The 21,120-nt window shown below is 37.9% G+C and overlaps 1 protein-coding gene across 3 annotated transcripts in view; it reads left to right on the top strand.

Moving 5' to 3' along the window:
* Positions 1–21,120, top strand: part of FSTL5 (follistatin like 5) — a 579,511-nt gene that overhangs the window by 419,260 nt on the left and 139,131 nt on the right. For all 3 annotated transcript variants that reach the window (XM_006081840.3, XM_023753401.1, XM_006081839.3), the window contains exon 8: positions 20,852–20,972. In XM_006081840.3, the coding sequence (XP_006081902.1) occupies positions 20,852–20,972 (121 nt within the window). The remainder of the gene's footprint in view (positions 1–20,851; positions 20,973–21,120) is intronic.

Below are 21,120 nucleotides of genomic sequence, written 5' to 3' on the forward strand. Positions count from 1 at the left end.
AATATAGCCTTATTTCCAGCTACTCTTCTTTCCTATTTTTCTCTGAATGGGAAACTATTATCTGAACAATAAAGCTATCTGAGCCTGTGTAGCCCAAAGAAAAGAGATCATTAGTGAGGCAATCCTTCCACCAGGAGGCAAGAATATCCAGCGCCACTTAAAAAGGAATTTCAGAACATCTTAAGTTTACCAACTACATGAAAAATATACTGATTGTTGATGTTGGATGAATGATTAGAAGCAATAATAAAATTTTACCCTTTATTACTTTGACAAATTTACTCCCATTTAGAAATCTGCAATGCATGCAAAATTAGATGTGCCAATATAAAATATTAATTCCTTATCATTAAGGAAATTATGTCTCACATTTTATTGCACTTTACAAAGTGCTTTACAAAGCATCATTTTATTTTCCCAATACATTTACTTGTGAGATAAAGTAAGCAAATATTTTTATTCCCATTTTGTATGTATTTGGAAATTGAAAATTAGAGTTTCAATTTTATCGAGTTCTTTGAAACCAGTCAGTGACAAAACTGGGTTTCAAATCCAAGACTTTATTTTTCAAAAACTTCATGACCTAAATAAATAATTGGGTTTGAAGTGTTGTAAAGTTAACAAAAAGCAACAACAAAGTTTCTCTAAGAAGCACAGGTTGATGGAGAAAGCATTGTGCACATGTGGATATAATATCATTCAACACAGCGGAAGGAAGCAGAAAACATAAGTACAAAGAAAAAGAAACAATTTCAAGATGATAAATAACCAGCATCCTATGAATACTGGAAATATATATTGTTCTACATAAGCATACATTTAATTTGAGAGTTGAAAATTTTTAAGATTAGTAGCAGAATAAGAATCAGCTGGCTGTATTCAGGTCCTCAACACCAATTATATATTTTCCTTGTGGTTAGTTAAAAGAAAATCGTCTCTTCCCACAGGACATTTGAAAAGACACCTATGCAGTCTTTGTCTGAGGTTCACAGTGGCTGGCAAACAAGAGGTACCCCATAACCACTTCCTGAAAAAATCAGTTGTCTCACAGAAGGTTTTTAATGGCCTTCACTTTTACAGTTCTTATTTATCCTTATCTCAGAAACAGACAGACTGCATAAATATAAAAAAGAGCCATTGTTTTAGAATATAATATATATTTTAGCTGTGGTGCAGGCAATTAGCAGAACGATACTCCCAATTCTCTCCTGACTTATAAAAGACAGCTGAGCCAACAACAGTGGTGTCATCTAGCTGCATACAGAAGAAAAATTCATAATTTTTTCATATAAACTGTATTTAACTAAATGTCAAGTCACAGGTTCTTTCCCCAAATGTTCAAAATGATTCAATCCATAGAACTCTTCAGTTTTGTGCATCTATTCATCTTTATTGCCTAATTGGCATAACCATCAAACATATCATATCACCCAATAACAAACTGTGGTTCAGTGCACACTTGGTGAAACAGTCAGAAAGTCTACCTTTATTAAATTATCACCTTTTTATTATAAACTTTTTCAAATGATTTCAAAACATTTTATTTAACCCTTACAATGTCCCTTAATGAGGAAATCAGATTACTGATTAAATAACTATTATATGTTTTAACTCTTATTTTGTAATCAATTATACCATTTGGTGGACTCAACATTTATAGGTTTTATATTTAAGCTTTTAATTTAAAAAGTTTATGGTATATAATAGTCTGTATTTTGGTTGTAATGCAATTTAGATTTACGATCTCTCATTGCTGGTATGGAGGAAAAATGGTCTCTAGCTATTGAAAAAACCATGTGACCACCTTATATAAGAATCCCAGTGTGTTTTTGCTTTTTGTTTGGTGTGTGTGTGTGTGTGTGTGTGTGTGTTTTGATTTTTGGTTCTGAATTCACTTTGCCTATGGAGTAACTCCAGTGGAGTGCTATGAACATTACTTCTTAAGAAAACAAAACACAACATTTAAAAAAAATTTTTTTTAATTGTGAAAGAGAAAACTTCAGCCAGTTAAAAAGTTATGCTAAATATATGTTGCAATCTACATGACATGTTACTTCAAATTTTAATGACTAAAAATTACAACCATTCATTATTTCTTACACGATTTTGGGTCAGCTTGGAGGTCCGGCTGATCTGGATTGACTTTGGCTGATTTGGCTGAGTTTTCCCACTCCTATGTGATAAGCTGTTGGACAAGTTATTAACTAACTATCCTTCAATGGCCTCAGCTGAGATAATTTAACTCTGCTCCATGTAGTCTCTCATCTTCCAGTAGGCTAGTCTTACCTTATTCTCAAGTTGATGGCAAGGATCCAAGAGAAAGCAGGCTATGTCATATAATGCACTTTTCTTTCTTCTCAAGTTTCTGCCTGCGTCAAAGTTGCTAACATTACTTTGGCCTGGGCAAGTAATGTAGCCAAGCCACATTCAAAGAGGAGAAGACTAGAAAGTTATAGAGCAAATGGCATGGTGTAGTAAAGCATTAGTGATGACAGCTAAGGTCATCAATGAAATCAGTCTGAAATCAGTTAACAACATTATTAAAAAGACCTATCTCCTAAGACATGGATTAATTCTCCATTTAAGAGTGAAAACATTTCAATTTTTAGCGTGTGAGGAGATTCTGCCCTCCAACTAGTAAATTTTACTGAAGGGTAAGAACTTAGGGAATAAAATGGAAGTCATTTAGTTTTTACCATAAAATAATTAATACTGTTGGGAGCAGCTTTCAGATAGCATTTATAATGGCAATTACCTTCTGTTAGAGGCAAACTAAGAACCTCCAATAAATCATGGAAGAAACATATTTTGAATGATTGGCAAGTATATACTTCCAGAATAAATTCATTTTATTCGTTTTTCAAACTTTTTCAGAGCCCGTAAATAAAATTGTTTTTGATTCAGTCATTGCAATTAAATAGGCACTTACAACATAAAGAAATAAGTGCATCAATAGGGCTATGTACATGGATTCTATGATATGCTATGTATAGGATAACTATAATCAGAAATTAAACTTTGCAACATGGGTGCTTCATTTTGAAAGTTTTTATTGAAATATAAAAATGATACAGACAAGTATATAAACCATAAGTTTATAGTTTGATAAGTTTTCACAAATTGCAAATACTAATGTAATGAACTCGGGATACTTTTGAATTTATTCTTTGTATGCTATCCACTTTCTTTCCCCTTATTATTGGTGGATGATTAGGATGGAAAGTGTGTAGTGTAAAACATGTGGCCTACAATTGGCTAGATAGCTGATCACTTGTTTTCCTAATCTGGCTTTTTTCTTGAGAGATATTGAAAACTGGTGTACTCATTATCAATTCATTGACTCTCTACAAATCACTCTTAAATAGTCAATAATGAGTCGGGTGGTTTTTCCTGAGCAGGATGCAAGGGTGATTTCTTTCATGGGTCCTTGTCCAGATGGATTCGAAGAATGAAGCCATGGACAAAAGGTGATAAATAAAAAGGGTGGAAATTTATTGGAAGCAGATACAGACTCCCACATAGGGAGGGAGTCCCAAGGAGGTGACCCACTAAACTCCTCTTTTCTAAGGTTTATAAAGGCTGCAGTTCTTTGTTTCTTTATACTGTCTTCCAGTTGGTCACTATATCAGTTTCAAAGCTCAAACCCCATGTGGTGCTCCCCTCTTTCTCTCCCCCTTCAGTGGCAGAATTCTCCATCTCCTGTGAAAATCTTTTATTTTCCTCTTTCTCCCATTTGTCAGCATTTCTCTATCCTCTGTGAAAGTTTGTTTCCTCTTCCTCCCCATACCCTGTGGCTCTTCCCTATCTTCTGTGAATGGATGTCTTCCTCTCCCCTTATCCTGTGTCTTCCTCTCCCCTTATCCTGTGGCACCTCTTTTTTTCTCTCTTCTCTGTGAATGAATGCCTTTTGGCAGCTCCATAGCCTTCACCTTTGTAGTCCTCCCCCATGGACCCTCTTTATTCCTAAAACTCCCTAAACCTGCCTCTTTTATCCCTAAAATTCCTTTCAATAATACACCTGGATCTTATAAGTTTTTCTCCTGTGGCAGAGAACTTTTTTCATAGGAGGTACCAGAGAAACAGTAGAGTAGGAAATGGGTTTCTCTTCCAAATTCTGGTGTGTTTTTCTAGGCAGGCTCTTTCGTGTACTGTGTGCAAAATTCCTTAGTGCATAGACTCCAGCAGAGCATTCAGCTCTGCAGCCTCTTAGCTCCAAGAGTACCTGATTTATAGGAGCTCATGGTAGTTCCCATGGCAGACTTCTCCAGCATCACCACAAGTGGCTCTTCAGTGGCGGTTTCCAGCAGGGTACCTCCTATAAAAAATTTCCTCCCAAACCCTCTTGGGAAGCTCTGTAGCCTCAGTGAATTTCTCTGCCCTCCAATGAATCCTAGACATGCCCACCTCTACAGAGGTCTGGGTATCAACAATGCAGGAGAGGGGTTTCTTCCCTGGGTTCACTGTCTCTTCTCTAGTGTTGGTGGTTGCTCCTGTATCTGTTACTCCTATATTCGTCAGGTACCCTTTATAGTAGACAATCATCAATTACTCCAATTCCTATTATAGTTAAGTTTTTAATGAAAAATTCCACATTAAAAGTAATGTGTGGTTTCTGCCTCTTGATTGGTTCCTGAATGTCTGAATAATGTGCTTGCTTTCTTCAGGGTTCCAGAGTACTTCTTATTCAAGACTGATGATGCATGAGAATAATGTGGGGTGGACTTTTGCATAATATTATTTGCTGATTTAATTCATAAATTTTTAAATAACTATCAATGAATATTAAAGTCAACTAAACATGAAATTCAACCCAAGAAGATATTGGAAATATAATTATCAAAGTTACATTGAGCCCTGGCTACACAGACTGAAGGATCTCGGGTTAGATTCTGGTCAAGAGCACGTACCTCCTTGCAAGCTCTATCCTGGCCTTGGTTTGGGCGAGTGTATGAGGCAACCAATTGATGTGTTTCTCTCTGTCTCTGCCCCTTCCATTCTCTCTAAAAACCAATAGAAATAAGATCTTCAAGTGAGGATTACAAGGAAGAAAGAAAGAAAGAAAGAAAGAAAGAAAGAAAGAAAGAAAGAAAGAAAGAAAGAAAGAAAGAAAGAAAGAAAGAAAGAGGGAGGGAGGGAGGGAGGGAGGGAGGGAGGGAGGGAGGGAGGAAGGAAGGAAGGAAGGAAGGAGAGAGAGAGAGAGAAAGAAAGAGAGAGAGGAGGGAAGGAGAGAGAGAGAGAGAGAAAGAAAGAATTACATTTAAAATAAGAAACAAGTGCCTTTGGAAAGAAAATGATCAGAAAAGAAAATTATTTGAATTCAAATACCAAGTGATGATTCATTTTAGCATTTCAGTATGTAACAGTATCCGGTTGATAATTTCTTTTTAAAATTATATTTGTTATTTATACATTCTCATATCATTAATTAAGTGATTGGTTGATTGATTTTTAAGAATATAGATGAATGAGTGATTGAAATTTTCTTAGCCAGGCAAAGCATTCTTTATGCTGGAGAATTGACATTGTTCCCTCATTTGTCCACTTTTTCCTAACATCCTTGGTAGATCACTCACTCCTCTAGATTATATATAATTTTAGGTATGTTAATAACTCTGGTTATATCTATTATCAAAAAACTGGAAGACTTTCTATTTTTTGAAGGTAATTCTCCTATGACAACCTATGACATTTTGCCTTGCCTTTTGTCTTTAGCATTTATAGGTTGATTTTTAATGTGTTACTTTTGGAAAATTCTTGACCAGACATTCACATATATTTTTCTCTTCATTCTCTCACTTTTTTTCTTCTAGGATTCTAATTATATATTTTAGACTGATTTCTTCCTACATTTCTTGGATAGTGTTTCATTTGTTTGTTTGTTTACTAATTTCCTCTTTGTATTTCCATTTGAGTAATGTATTTATGCCTGGAAATAGGCATGCCTCTTTTTTCTGCTAGGCCTTTATTGAGGAGTTGTGCTGTGTTTCCACTTTGTTGGTTGTTATGATTACCTTCAGTGCACCACCAACTTCAAATTCCTCTATGGCACCTTGCGGCTAAGGTTGGAGCTAGATTCATTATCTGAGCAAATTCTTGATTGTGTTTAGTCCACCCTCAGGTTTAGGCTCTCCCTGTGAGCCTGTTTTTCAGAGAGCTTGTTTCTCCCTGTTCTTGTCCCTCCACTACTGCTCTTGCTTGTTTCCAGGTTCTTCTTAGCCAGGGTGATGAGGAGCAAGGGAGCCTCCTAGTTTTTTTCTCAGCCTCAGCCTTAGGCAATTCATGTGCCTGAATCTAGAGCTGAGTTTTCTCAGTGATCCTGCCTGCCCCCAGTGGTAAAAGACCTGTAATGTTGTGGAAGTAGGAGGATTTCTTGCCTCTTTTCTTTCCCCAAATCCCCTCAAAGTGACAGGATTTGCTGTCTTTCTTAAGCATTTTAAGAGTTTATTCCACCTGGGAGAAGGATCCAAGTAAGATTTCTTTATTTTGTGAAAACACCAAGATGGCGGCATAGGTAAACACCTGAGATTGCTGCCGCAAACAACCACTTCAAAAATACAACTAAAAGACAGAACGGACATCACCCAGAACCACAGGAAGGCTGGCCGAGGACAGACTCTTCAACTAGAAGGAAAGACAACAGCATACCGAGGCTCAGAAGAGGCGCAGTGTGGAAAATTTAAAGGTGCGGAGGTGTGCGCGAAAAGCGGGCTGGTGGCTGAGGGCGAGGTTGTCGTTTTCAATCAGGAGGGAGTCTCAGACTCTGAGCTCCAGATCCGGGCGAGTCTCTAGGGACTCAGACTCAAACGGGAGAAGCGGGATTGTCTGGCATCAGTTGAAACGTGAGGGCAGCCTTCTCTCCGAGATTTGCAGCCGTTGCTGGGGTTCTGAGAAGCAGAGCCTCTGGGAACGGGACTGAGAGCAGCCATAACTGCTCCCTCCGCCCACCCTGTTGAGCCCGTGCGACCCGCCCCTCCCAAGCCCTGCGCAGAGCCATTTGCCGGATAGCCTCAGGCAAAGGCTAGATTAGCACCTCCCCAGAGGACAGAAGTTTTCCACACAGCTGATTCTCACAGCCAGTCAGCCTGGTGGTCAAATCCCTCTAGTATTAACTACAACAATCAAGGCTTAACTAGAACAAGACTGCGCACAAAGACCACAAGGGGGTGCACCAAGAAAGCATAAAAGATGCGGAGACAAAAAAACATGACAGAAATGGAGGATATGGAGCTAAAAAACGCAATTTTGAGGGCTTGTAATAATGTGCTAGAAGCAGCCAATAAACTTGATGAGAGCCTCACGAAAACTAATGAGACCCTTGATGCTATGATAAAGAACCAACTAGAAATTAAGCATACACGGACTGAAATAAAGAATATTATACAGACACCCAATAGCAGACCAGAGGAGCGCAAGAATCAAGTCAAAGATTTGAAATGCGAAGAAGCAAAAAACACCCAACCGGAAAAGCAAAATGAAAAAAGAATCCGAAAATACGAAGATAGTGTAAGGAGCCTCTGGGACAGCTTCAAGCGTACAAACATCAGAATAATAGGGGTGCCAGGAGATGAGAGACAGCAAGATATTGAAAACCTATTTGAAGAAATATGGCAGAAAACTTCCCCCACCTGGTGAAAGAAATGGACTTACAGGTCCAAGAAGCGCAGAGAACCCCAAACAAAAGGAATCCAAAGAGGACCACACCAAGACACATCATAATTAAAATGCCAAGAGCGAAAGACAAAGAGAGAATCTTAAAAGCAGCAAGAGAAAGAGACTCAATTACCTACAAGGGAATACCCATACGACTGTCAGCTGATTTCTCAACAGAAACTTTGCAGGCCAGAAGGGAATGGCAAGAAATATTCAAAGTGCTGAATACCAAGAACCTACAACCAAGATTACTTTATCCAGCAAAGCTATCATTCAGAATTGAAGGTCAGATAAAGAGCTTCACAGATAAGGAAAAGCTAAAGGAGTTCATCACCACTAAACCAGTATTATACGAAATGCTGAACGGTATCCTTTAAGAAGAGGAAGAAGAAAAAGGTAAAGATACAAATTGTGAACAACAAACATGCATCTATCAACAAGTGAATCTAAGAATCAAGTGAATAAATAATCTGATGTACAGAATGAACTGGTGATTATAATGAATCAGGGACATAGAAAGGGAATGGACTGACTATTCTTGGGGGGGAAAGGGGAATGGGAGATGCGGGAAGAGACTGGACAAAAATCGTGCACCTATGGATGAGGACAGTGGGTGGGGAGTGAGGGCGGAGGGTGGGGCGGGAACTGGGAGGAGGGGAGTTATGGGGGGGGGGGGGAAAGAGGAACAAATGTAATCTGAACAATAAAGATTTAATTTAAAAAAAAAAATTTCTTTATTTTTCCCTCAGTAGCAGCTGTTACACCAGAGAACTACATTCCAATGAATGTTTTCTCTGATCTCTCCCTCTTTCTCGTGAGCAAACAGTGAGGTTCCTGGAGAAAAGGCTACAAGTGTCCCGGTCCCCAGGACTGCACACGTCCACAACCGTACATGTCCAGCTTTTAACAATCCATTAAAAGTCAGTTGTTTTTTTTTTTTTGGTACTTGTTTGTATGGCAGCCTAGTTGTTGTTTTTTATTGTTGTTTTTTTCTTTTTTTTCAATTCACTAGTCTAGCTGAGTTACTGCCTATACTAGATAGTGATTGCCTATACCCTTGTCTTGTCTCTTTATGGAGGCTCACTCCACCTTTCCTCAGATTTTACACTAATTGGTTGCCCTTGGAAGCCATCATTCTGATGGCACAAGATCAGTATAATATTGCAGGTTGCCCCGCTTCTGCTTGTTTGCATAGGTATGACATTCTTTCTATCAGTCTATCCTGAAATGAAGCCGAAATTCTGTAATACACATTATTAATTCATTGATTATATAAGTTACCAGGATTCCAGGAATCTTTGGGTATTATGTTATTAATATTTTTGATGAAACCAAAATAAGGATTAATTCTCTTTCAAAATATGCCAAAATATAGTTTAATATCTAAATGGTATTTTCTTCGTGAAATTTTTAAGAAGTGCCATTCTAGTATTTAGAGTAATAAGAAAAAGACTTGGATTTTCTACATAAACTTAGAAGCTATGTACTTTGACATACATGATTTAAGGTCTAGTTTAATTTTTGTTGTTGCTGTTAATCCTTACCCAAGGATATTTTTCCATTGATTTTTTAGAGCAAGTATAAGGGAGGGAGGGTTTGAGGGAGGAGGAAGAGAGAGAGAGAGAGAGAGAGAGAGAGAGAGAGAGAGAGAGAAGAGTAACATAGATGTGAGAGAGACACATCAATTGGTTGCCTTCCACACACTCCCCAACATGGATGGGGATAGAACCTGCAACCCAAGTACATGCCCTTGACCGGAAATTGAACCCGCAGCCCTATGATGTGTGGGTTGACACTTTAACCACTGAACCACATCAGCCAAGGCAAGGTGTGCTATAACTTTTTAAAATATATCTTTATTGATTTCTGAGAATGAGGGAAAGGGAGAGAGAGATAGAAACATCAATGATGAGAGAGAATCACTGATTGGCTGCCTCCTGCACATCTCCTACTAGGGATCAAGCCTACAACCCAGCCATGTGCCCTTGACTAGAATCAAATCTGGGACCCTTTAGTCCGCAGGCTGACGCTCTATCCACTGAGCCAAACCAGCTAGGTCTACTATAATTTTTAATTGGCCTTTTATATTTCACTATTACACATCCCAAGGATATATATAAAATGAGTATGATTTAAATTAAAATAAACCCTGAAAGTTATCGACTTAATAACTATTTAAAAAATGTAGCATTGACAACACATTTGAAGCCCCTGGTAGGGTCCTCTTTACTACATCCTTCTTCTTCTTTAGATATAATGCTACCATGAGTTATATGTTTACCAATTCTTTGCTGTTATTTTCACTTTTATCATAAATGTATATAATGTGCATATACTTACAGCATATAGTTTATTTTTTCCTGTATTTTAATGATATAAATTGAGTTATATGAGATAGATAGATAGATAGATAGATAGATAGATGGCATTGTGCTTGGGGATTTATTCATGTTGATGCCAGTATCTATAAAGTATGGGCTTTCAGAACATGGACTCTGGAGCCAGATGACCTAGTTTTAAATGTTGGATCATTAACCTAATAGCCTTCATAGATAAGTTAATTAACCTTCCTGACTTCTGTTTCTTTGCGTATAAAGCATGGTATTGTCAAAATATAAATAATTCATATGGTCAGAGGTGGTTCAAGGTGATATGGACCTTGAAGTTTTAAAGCACCTACAATTAGAAGGTGCTTTAAGACATAGAATACAAATTATAGATAACAATTAGATAAAAATTGGGTATTTATTACAATAAAAATCACAGAAGGTTATAAATATATTTGTAGGTATTGCACAAATATAAAACCACATATACACATTGCAAAGCTGCTTTCAGATATTTGTAAAGAGCTTGTACAAATGAGGAGCTCTGAAACTTAAAGCTCTATCAGCTTCATGGCAAATCTGATTCTGTATATATACTTTGAGTACTAGTTCTGTAAGAAAGACTGATAGGCTTTTAATTTATTTCTCACTATTATATTAATGAACACTTTTCCAGGGTTGTTTTTTAAGTGAAATTAAATATTATTAATTTGATTATTTATCTATGCCATTAAATAATATTGTTACATATAGTTTTACATTTTTGATTTTGGTCTTCCTACCAAAGAAAACAGTTGCTTGAGTTTTGGTTTGCTTATCAATTTGAAATAATAATTTTAGTCCATATAAGTTTACTGTTTTATTGTGTGTGTATTTAATATATGAAATGGTTTACGTTAGGAAAAATGGTTTGTAAAATAATATGTTTAACTAAATTAAATTTATATTACTTAATTATATAGTGAGAAGCTTCTATGATTTTTAGAAAATCACGTAAATCATGAGATTATAGTACTTTCATCAATTTCAATATGTAGATGATTGAAATTGATGAAAGTACTATAATCTCATGATGAAAAGTTACTTTTATTGCTATTTTATGAAGATATATTTTTTACACATAAAAAGCTAGGAAAATAGCTTTTACAAAATAAAATCAAACTAGCATATTTGAAATGAGAAAGGAATTTTCAGTGCATATGAAAATATATACTACACAGAAAACCTCATTTAAAGTATAGTAATACCGGTGCCATGGAATTTAGAACAACGAGGAGGAACATAATATGAAGTAGGAAAGTAAACTTAAATTTAAAAATTGCCTTTTCTAATAGACAGAACCTATCATTCTGATTTGGGATAAATTCTTGTGGTTAAATACCGACATGAATTCAGCTGTTGTTTCCTAGTATAATCATAACGGATGTTTACTGCCTTGTGTACTCTGATTGATCAATGCTCATCAAATATAGGTTGTTAAATGTTTTGATTATTACTCCTTTACAATTAGTTATAGTCAATAGTAGCCATACATTTTCAAAATGTAGAAATGTGCTACAGATTCCCCCCCCCCCCCCCCCGCATAGTTCCTCACTGAACTGCCTCAAAGAGAATATAAGCAATTGACTCAACAAAATAAATGATTTTAAGTTTTCTGTGGACTCTCCAGACATCACTTCCTTGAGGCAACTTTTTAATGGTGTAGGAGCTCATAAAGATTTAATTGGGAAAGAAATATTTATGGAGTGTATTGGCAGCAAGATTATAAAGGTGTAATGAGAGTTCAGAATAAGTAAAAGACTTGATCCCTGAATTCAGGAGTGTCTGTTCTAAGGCCATAACTCTTAACCATGGTTGAGCATCAAAATTGCACATTTGGTTTAGATGCTGAAATGAACTATTAAATGAACTAATTAGAAATGCTGAATCAAAATGAAGATAAGGAGTAGGACTGATGTATCTATATTAAAAAAAGAAAAAGCACTGGTAAGTTTGAGGTATGGCTAAAGTAATAAAGGACCTGGGACGAGGAAGATGTATTAAGAATCTTAGATAATAAAAGCCTAATATGCTAACTGTCCAGTCATTTGGTCAACTGTTCAACCAATCAAAGCATAATATGCTAATGATATGCTAAGGCCGCTCAACTGCTTGCTATGACATGCACTGACCACCAGGGGACAGATAGTCGACCAGTCAACCAGTCACTATGATGTGCACTGACCACCAGGGGGCAGACGCTCTGACCAGTAGGTTAGCTTGCTGCTGGGGTCTGGCCAATGAGGACTGAGCGAGATGGGTTGGACATGCCTTGCAGCCCTCCCTAAGTCTCTCCCTAGCTGGCCAACCTCCTGCATCCCTCCCCAGCCTTGATTTTGCACCGGTTAGGTCCCTTGGCCTGGCCTGTACCCTCTTGCCATCCGGGACCCCTCGGGGGGCACGTTGACTGTCAGGTAGTTCCATCTATATAATCTATATAATAAAAGCCTAAGTGGCCATTACAGTGGAACGACCACAACAATTGGTCACTATGATGCACATTGACCACCAGGGGGCAGAAGCTCAATGCAGGAGCTGCCCCCTCATGGTCAGTGTGCTCCCACAGGGGGAGCTCTACTCAGCCAGAAGTCAGGCTTATGGCTGGTGAACGCAGCGGTGGTGGCGGGAGCCTCTCCCGCCTCTGCTGCAGCGCTAAGGGGCAGTGATCCAAGCGGTAAGGAGCAAGCAGATAGGTGGTTAGGAGTGAGGGGCCCCAGACTGTAAGAGAGTGCAGGCCAGGCTGAACCACCCCCCACACCTCGTGCACGAATTTTGTGTACCAGGCCTCTAGTTACATAATAACAAGTGTAACCCCATTCTACAGTCTGATCCTTTGGATGTTAATCTTAGAACCTTGCTTTGGTTGGTGTCTTAGTCTGTTGGGCTGCTATAACAAAATACTGCAGACTGGGTAGCATGAACAGCAGAAATGTATTTCTCACACTTCTACAGCTGAGAAGTCCAAGATCAAGATGCCAGTACATTAATGTTCTGGTGATAGCCCTCTTCCTGGTTCATAGCTGGTGCCTTCTTCCTTTGTCCTCAATGGTGAAAAGGGCAAGGGATCTCTGTGGGGTTTCAATGAAAGGAACATTAATCCCATTTATGATGGCTCCACACTCATGACTTAATCACCCCCAAAGGCCTCAGCTCCTAATACCATCACATTGGGCCCTGGGATTTCAACAGATGAATTGGGGAGGAGACACATTCAGACCATAGCAGTTGGTGACTTGAAACTTAAAATCAGCTTATTTCAGTTTTCTGACATATAAAATGGGACTAATAGTAGTGCATTTTGAAGAAGCCATTTAAAGGATGAAATTTGATAATTTATTTAAATTATTTAGCACAGTATTTGGCATACTTAAGTGTTCCATAAATATTTATTGGGTTTTATTTTAAGTGTAGCAAAAAGATCCATGCTTTATTTAAAGTGGTGAGGGAATATTAGTCTTGCTTATTCAAAAAAGCTGCCTGAAAAGGTGGTTATGAAGTTGTATATTGAAATAAAATGAATGTGGAAAATATTTCTTCCATTTAGAAGAGGAAAAAAACATGAATAAAGATACATCGCTTAGAATAGTTCACCTATATGCTAATTTAGAGAATATTCTAAGTTAAATGGATTTCATGTTGCAGAATAACACAGATTGCAATAAGATACTTTTTAACTTTTCTCAAGGTTATATCCTTGGATAATTTTCACATCATTGGGTGTTTAAACATTCTCAAGGTTATATTCTTGGATAATTTTCACATCATTGAGTGAAGTATCTTTATTATAGTAAATAGGGAAGAACCATGCTTTCTAGGTAGCTATATAGAACAACACATGTTTATTTCAGATTTTATGAAGATTTAAAAAGGGTTTTTTTGAAAATCTACTTTAAAAGACCTACTTACAGTTTGAAGTATATCAATATGAATATAATTACAAATATTAGATATACTTTGGTTTTTACAATTCTTTCCAATTATTCTTGTCCAGTGAAGGGATTGATCCCTGTTCTGACCATGATTTGTTCTTCTTGGGATTAGTCTGTCTTCTATATGCATGCCTTGTGTGCTTGTCTACCCTGTGCATACTGGATATCTTACTATATATTTTAAGCAATCCATAATTATTTTTGGCTCATAATCTTTCTCAAAACATTTTTTAAATACATTTTTATTGATTTCAGAGAGGAAAAGAGAGGGATATAGAAACATCAATGGTGAGAGAGAATCATTGATGGGCTACCTCCTGCACACCCCACACTGGGGATCCAACCCACAACCTGGGCACATGCCCTGACCGGGAATTGAATTGTGACTTCCTGGTTCATAGGCCAAAGCTCAACTACGGAGGCACACCCTCCAGGCATCTCAAAATATGTTTAACTCTAGTCACTTGGAATTGATTTCCATGGAAGTTTGGCTTTCCAACATTATACCCTACTACATATCAACTATTTGCCTTAGTGCTAATAGGAAGCACAGTTCTGGTCTTTCTGTTTGGCATTTCCATTCTCTAGACTAAGTGCTCTGCTCTATTAGCAGTGTTTTTAATAGTAGTCTGTGGTAATGCAGGGAGTTTTATGACAGCAACTTCCTTGTTTAGTTTTCAAGCTCCAAATCCTCTCCTATTGTGCAGGTCTTGAGGTTTTTTGTAACTGCAAGAAAGTTTCCCCTGGGAGCTGTAGGAATGTGGTATGAATAATCTTATATAAAATGATGTTGGGAAATTTTATTTGATAGTAATTAAGGAAATATAATTCTTCAATGGATAATATGATGGCCACAGCATACAGTACGTTTCTCCTTCCCTCCTGCCCTTTCTCCTCTTTCTTGGACTACCCTGTTTCTTCCCCCTTCCTCTTCCTCAAACCTCTTCTTTCTTCTCCTCCTCCTTCTTTTTCTTCTTGTTCTTGTTCTACTTGTGCTTCTCTTTCTCCTCTAAGTCCATATTTTATTCTTATTCTTTTTTCCTCGCCCCTTCTCTCTCCCTATTTCTTTCTCTTCTCCCTGCAAGAACATTTTCCTTATTTTTGGACCCAGGTTTAATAGCCCCTAGTAATTTTTTTGATTGCAATCAACCTGTAGTGAGTATAAATCAGAGGAAAGCTATTTTTAACAGAAATGCACATGCTATGAATATGTTAAAATTAGAAACATATAAGGTATACTTTTGGAACACTGTTATGGGAATATCAGTAAGTTATATTTTGAAGATACAAGGATAAAACATCACAAATGGGGCAAAAAAGTTTTCTTGATGAAATGACACTGACACAATTATTTACAGTTAGAGAAAAAGTGGTAATTTAAATATAGAAAATATTAAAAGATTAGATATAATTTTTACAAATATAAGGCAATGAGAAGACAATGTTGGGAGATATTTACATTAAATCAGAACAAAAAAGGGCTTTCTAATTATAAAGTTGGTATGAGGAATAAAAAAAAAAATCCAAACCAAAAATATTCCACACAAAGTGAAAAGAAGAGCAATACATTAAAAAAAATGGGAATGAACATAAAAAATGGTAAGTTCAAAAGGTGAAAGAGAAAATAAACAAATAATTCTTAGAGGGTAAATCTTAGTAGTTACCAAATATATGGAAAAAGCACGCCTTTTATAATATTTGTAATAAAATATATTAAAATTTTCTAATTACATCTGAAGACTGAGTGCTACAGCAGCCTCATATTCATCTTCATTCTCTGCCTCTGAGAAAGGGAAGAGATGCAGTTGTTGATTTATATTGTAAGATGCTATTGTTTTTAGATCTTGGGAAATTGATCCAGCTTTCCCTCTTCCTTTTCCACATGTATTCTCACTATATTTCTAGGCTCTTTTCTTCAGACCTACCATTGTATTTTTCCTTTGTCGTAGAAGTTTGTCTTGACTTTCTTCTTTGTTCCCTTTTCCTGGCTTTATTCCTGGTTCAGTCTATGATTGAGAAGGAAGGCTGCATAGTGTAGGGATTTACAGCATAGGCTCTGGAGTAAGCCTACCTGTGTTCAAATCCTCGCTCTACTAACTGGAGGTCAAGTGAAACCAAGGAGAATATTTTACATCTTATTATCCCCCTCTATAATGTGGGGACATTTTAGGAGATTCTCTTTTTGTTGTTGTTGTTGTTAATTCTCAACCAAAGATATTTTCCCATTAATATTTAGAGAGAGTTGAAGGGTAGGAGGGAGACACAGAGAGAAAAACATCCATGTGAGAGAGACACATCAATTAGTTGCCTCCTGCATGCACCCCAACCTGGGCTGGGATTGAGCCTGCAACCAAGGTACATGCCCTTAACCGAAATCAAACCCAGGACCCTTCAGTCCATGGGCTGATGCTCTATTCACTGAGTCAAACCAGCTAGGGCAGGAGATTCTCTTCATATGGGGTTGATATATGGCTCAAATATGTCATTATTTATGAATTGCTTAGAGCAGTATCTGGCATACAATAACCGCTGTATAAATAAGGATCAAAATGCATTACATTTAAAAAATATTTTGCATAGATAATCTGTTATCTTCCTTTTAATGCTTACAGTGTTTTGTAATACAGAAGTATTTTTATATAAACATATTGATACTTCTTTCTTGATTTTTAACATCTCTATAGCAATAAATATTTCATTAGCCAAAATCATAATTTTATTCTAGCATATTTATTTTTTATATTTATTTTATGCATAAGTTATGTTGATTACAACTTTATTGAAATATGATTCTGATACTATAAAATTAATCTCTTTAAAATGTACAATTTAGTGGTTTTACTATAGTCACAAAATTTTGCAGCCATTGGCTATCAAGTTTAGAACATTTCCATCATTTCAAAAAGTATTCCATATCTTTTAGCAGTCATTTTCCATCTCCCATTCCTCTCTCTACTGGTAAACATTAATTTATTTTCTGTCTCTATAGGACTGGGTTATTCATGTTGTAAGATATATCAGAATTTTATTCCTTTTTATTGACAAATAATATTGTATATAAATATGCCACTATGTGTATATCTATTCATCAATTGATAGGTATTGAATTGTTTTTACTTTTTGATTATTATAAGTTAACTAGAGGCCCGGTGCACAAAAATTTGTGCACTCGGGGGGCGGGGGGACCCCCAGCCCGGCCTGTGCCCTCTCGCAGTCTGGGACCCCTCGGGAGATAACGACTTGCTGGCTTAGGCCTGCTCCCAGGTGGCAGAAGGCAGGCCCAATCCCTAAGTGCAGCCCCTGGTCAGGCTCAGAGCAGGGCCGATTGGGGAGTTGGGGCGCCGCCCTGTCATGCACAGAGCAGGGCGGATCGGGAGGTTGCGATGCCACCCTCAGTCACGCTCAGGGTAGGGCCGATTGGGGGGTTGGGGCACCACCCCCTGTCACACTCAAGGCAGGGTCGATGGGGAGGTTGCGGCGCCACCCCCTGTCACTCACAGAGCAGGGCCCATCAGGGGTTTGGGGCGCTGCCCCCTGTCACTCACAGAGCAGGGCCCATCAGGGGGGTTGGGGCTCTATACCCTGTCACACACAGAGCAGGGTCGATCAGGGGGTTGGGGAGCTCCCTCCTGTCATGCACAGAGCAGGGCCGATCAGGGGGTTGAGGAGCTCCCCCCTGTCACTCACAGAGTAGGGCCGATAGGGGAGTTGGGGCACCGCCCCCTGTCACACACAGAGCAGGGCGGATCAGGGGGTTGGGGCGCTGCACCCTGTCACACTCAGGGCAGGGCCAATGGGGAGGTTATGGCTCTACCCTTTCACACACAGAGCAAGGCCTGTGGAGGGGGGTTGGGGCGCCACCCCCTGTCACACACAGAGCAGGGCCGATCAGGGGGTTGGTGTGCTCCCCCCTGTCAAACACAGAGCCGCAGGGCAATCAGGGGATTGGGGAGCTCCCCCCTATCAGGCACAGAGCAGGGCTGATCAGGGGGTTTGGGAGCTGCCCCCTGTCACGCTGATCCCGGTGCCGGGAGGCATATTACCCTTTTACTATATAGGATAGAGGCCTGGTGCATGGGTAGGGGCTGGCTGGTTTGCCCTGAAGGGTGTCCTGGATCAGGGTGGGGGTCCCCACTGGGGTGCCTGGCCAGTCTGGGTGAGGGGCTGAGGGCTGTTTTCCGGCTGGCGAGTGACTAAAGCTTCCAACCGCTCCTTGTTTTCTTTTCTTTTTTTTTTTTATTCTGGGCCAGCTTTAGTGCTAAGGCCTTGCTGCTGAAAACATGGATACAATTTTCAGTCCGGCTGGGTTTCAGTCCGTCTGTTTTCTGGTGTTTTGTTTACCTTCTTATTTGCAACATAGTACATAGTTTCTTAGAGTTGCAGCTTAGAGGCCGGCAAGTGAGGCGGGGAACGTTGGAGTCCGCAGCAAGCAAGCCTCATGCTCGCTTCAGTGCCTGGCTGCCGGCCGCCATCTTGGCTGACAGTTAATTTGCATATACTCACTGATTAGCCAATGAAAAGGGTAGCGGTCGTACGCTAATTACCATGTTTCTTTTATTAGTGTAGATGAGACTGAATATCTGTGAAATATTTTTTGTGTGTTTTTGCTGTTGTTAATCCTCACCTGAGGATATTTTTTTCCATTGCTTCTTAGAGAGAGTTGAATGGAGGGAGGGAGTGAGGGAGGGAGGGAGAGAGAGAAAGAGAGAGAGAGAGAGAGAGAGAGAGAGAGAGAGAGAGAGAAGGGTTACATTGATTGGTTGCCTCCTTCATGTGCCTGGAACCCAGGTACATGCCCTTGACTGGGAATCAAACTCGTGACCCTTTGGTGCGTTTTTTGGTGTATGCCTAGGCATTAAACTGTTAGAGACATGATGACCCTTTGTTTAACTCTTTAAGGAACCGCCAAGCTATTATCCAAAGAAGGTGTACCATTTAATATTCCTACCCAACAAAATTTGAAGATTCCAGTTTTTCCAAATGCTCTCATACAATTGTATTGTCAGGGTTTTTTTTGTTTGTTTGTCTTGTTTTGTTTGCCAGTCTAGAAGATGTAAACTGGTATCTCATAGTGATTTTTATTTGGATTTCCCTAATGACTAATGGGGCTGAACACCCTTCTATATGCTTATATTGCTCATTGCAAATTGTCCATTGTAAATCATTTTTGAGAGATAGCTGTTCAAATCCTTTACCCATTGTTTTAATGGGATTATTTATGTGTTTAATTTCATGGTTCATTATATATTCTGGATACAAGAACCATATGAGACAGATAATTTGAGAATTCTCCCATTCTATGCAGTAGTTTTTATATTTATTTATTTATTTATTTATTTATTTATTTATTTAGTTTCATGATAGTGTTCTTTGGGGAGCAAAAGTTTCTAATTTTGATGAAGTATAATTGATCTATTTTTCTTTAGTTTGCTGCACATGGTCATGGAAATCTTTGCTCAGTTGTCTTAGTGGTGAGCTAATGATTAGACAGAGATTTAATTAAACACCTTGAATCAGTAAATCCTCCAGACTTTGCTGAGGTGCTCTACTTCCGTTTATTGACATGTGTTGAATGCTCCTACAAGCATTTACAAGTCTGCGTTAGTCTTCACTAAGGTCAGTCAGAGATGAGGGATTAGGGATTCTGGTCATGGATACAACCCTGAACATTTGTATGGTCTTCTATCTTCCCAGGAATACACAGATCTTTTTAAATCTCCTTGTGGACATCCCATTGGTTTTTTCTTTTACGTTTATGTTGTTGTTGTGGTGCCTATGTTATCCACAACAAGTAAGTAGCTCCATGTTAAACAACTCATTTTTGTGTGTTTTGTTTGTTTGTTTTTTAATAAAGGCTTATGAGTAGAGGCCTTTACCCAGATGAGGTCTCGGAGAAGTTCTAAACTTGTTCTCAGCCCTCAGGTGTTTGCTAGGACGATGAGTTAAATTAAGAAGCTGGTGGGTCAAGACTTCCAAAGCAGCTGTGGAGAGAGGGACGACACAACTCCCACCATTTATGGAGATTCAGCCGCTTTTTTCCACCAGGTTTTTTGTTTTGTTTTGTTTTGTTTTTAGAAATAATTGACACACATACATACATACATACATACATACATACATGGTTTGATTCACATATATTACTACAATTTGTGGTCTGTGGATTAGTGTGAGCTTTTGCCTATTTCCAGAGTTTTAAAAAAGTTGGTTTTAACAAATTTGCCAATCTATCCATTGTTTTCATGGAAGAAAACACTTTCCGGTCTTTACTGTTCCAAAGTTGTTTTTTAGATTTTATTTTGACAAATAAGTGAGATTTTTTTCCTTCCTTTCTTCCAAAGTGTTTATGCAATTGTTCCCATAGCTTTGAAATAGTATGGTAAATGTTTTCTAATATATTGATTGTTTTTGAGTTTTAAAAAATCCTGTTCTATCAATATAGCTATAAATTTTATCTATGACCACCCTGTTTAATTATTTTTCTGGATAAATATATAATTAAAGCATATAAAACAAAAGGAACAATTACAAATGTGAATAATGTAATTAAGATCTCTTGTTTTAGCTACAACTAAAAAAAACATAGTATATCTTTATTCATTGAAAATGTAAACTGGATTAGAAAAAAATATGTAGAAATTGAGTTAGTTTACACATAAACTCATATACTTCATATAAATACTAAAAAGCTATGTTTATGAGTGAGATTATACATTTTAAACAAAACACGTCTTACAAAAGTGGTAATTACTAGTCTCCCAACTTTATAGGACTTACAATGATTATTTTGATAATTTAAAACAATATTTTACTCTATTTACTTTGCTCCTGAGTACACTTTTTAAAATTGTTTAAAAATATATTAAACACAAACAGGTCACTTTTAAATTTTACTTTTTTTTCCTATAGGACTTTGGAGATGATGGATCCTTGTATATTACTAAGGTTACCACAACTCACATGGGCAATTACACCTGCTATGCAGATGGCTATGAACAAGTCTATCAGACTCACATCTTTCAAGTGAATGGTAAGAATTGTGGTATTGCTATAATTACTTTTTGCACTGCTAGATATTCAAAGAGTATTGTAGTGGACTGGGAAGGTAAGGCTTCATTTTTAAGTCTTTGGACTTACTCTTACTGCGAAACCTTTTTTTCAATTAAAAATGTGTTTGA

Source organism: Myotis lucifugus, unplaced genomic scaffold (assembly GCF_000147115.1).
Source record: "Myotis lucifugus unplaced genomic scaffold, Myoluc2.0 scaffold_1, whole genome shotgun sequence".
Classification (NCBI taxonomy): Eukaryota; Metazoa; Chordata; class Mammalia; order Chiroptera; family Vespertilionidae; genus Myotis; species Myotis lucifugus.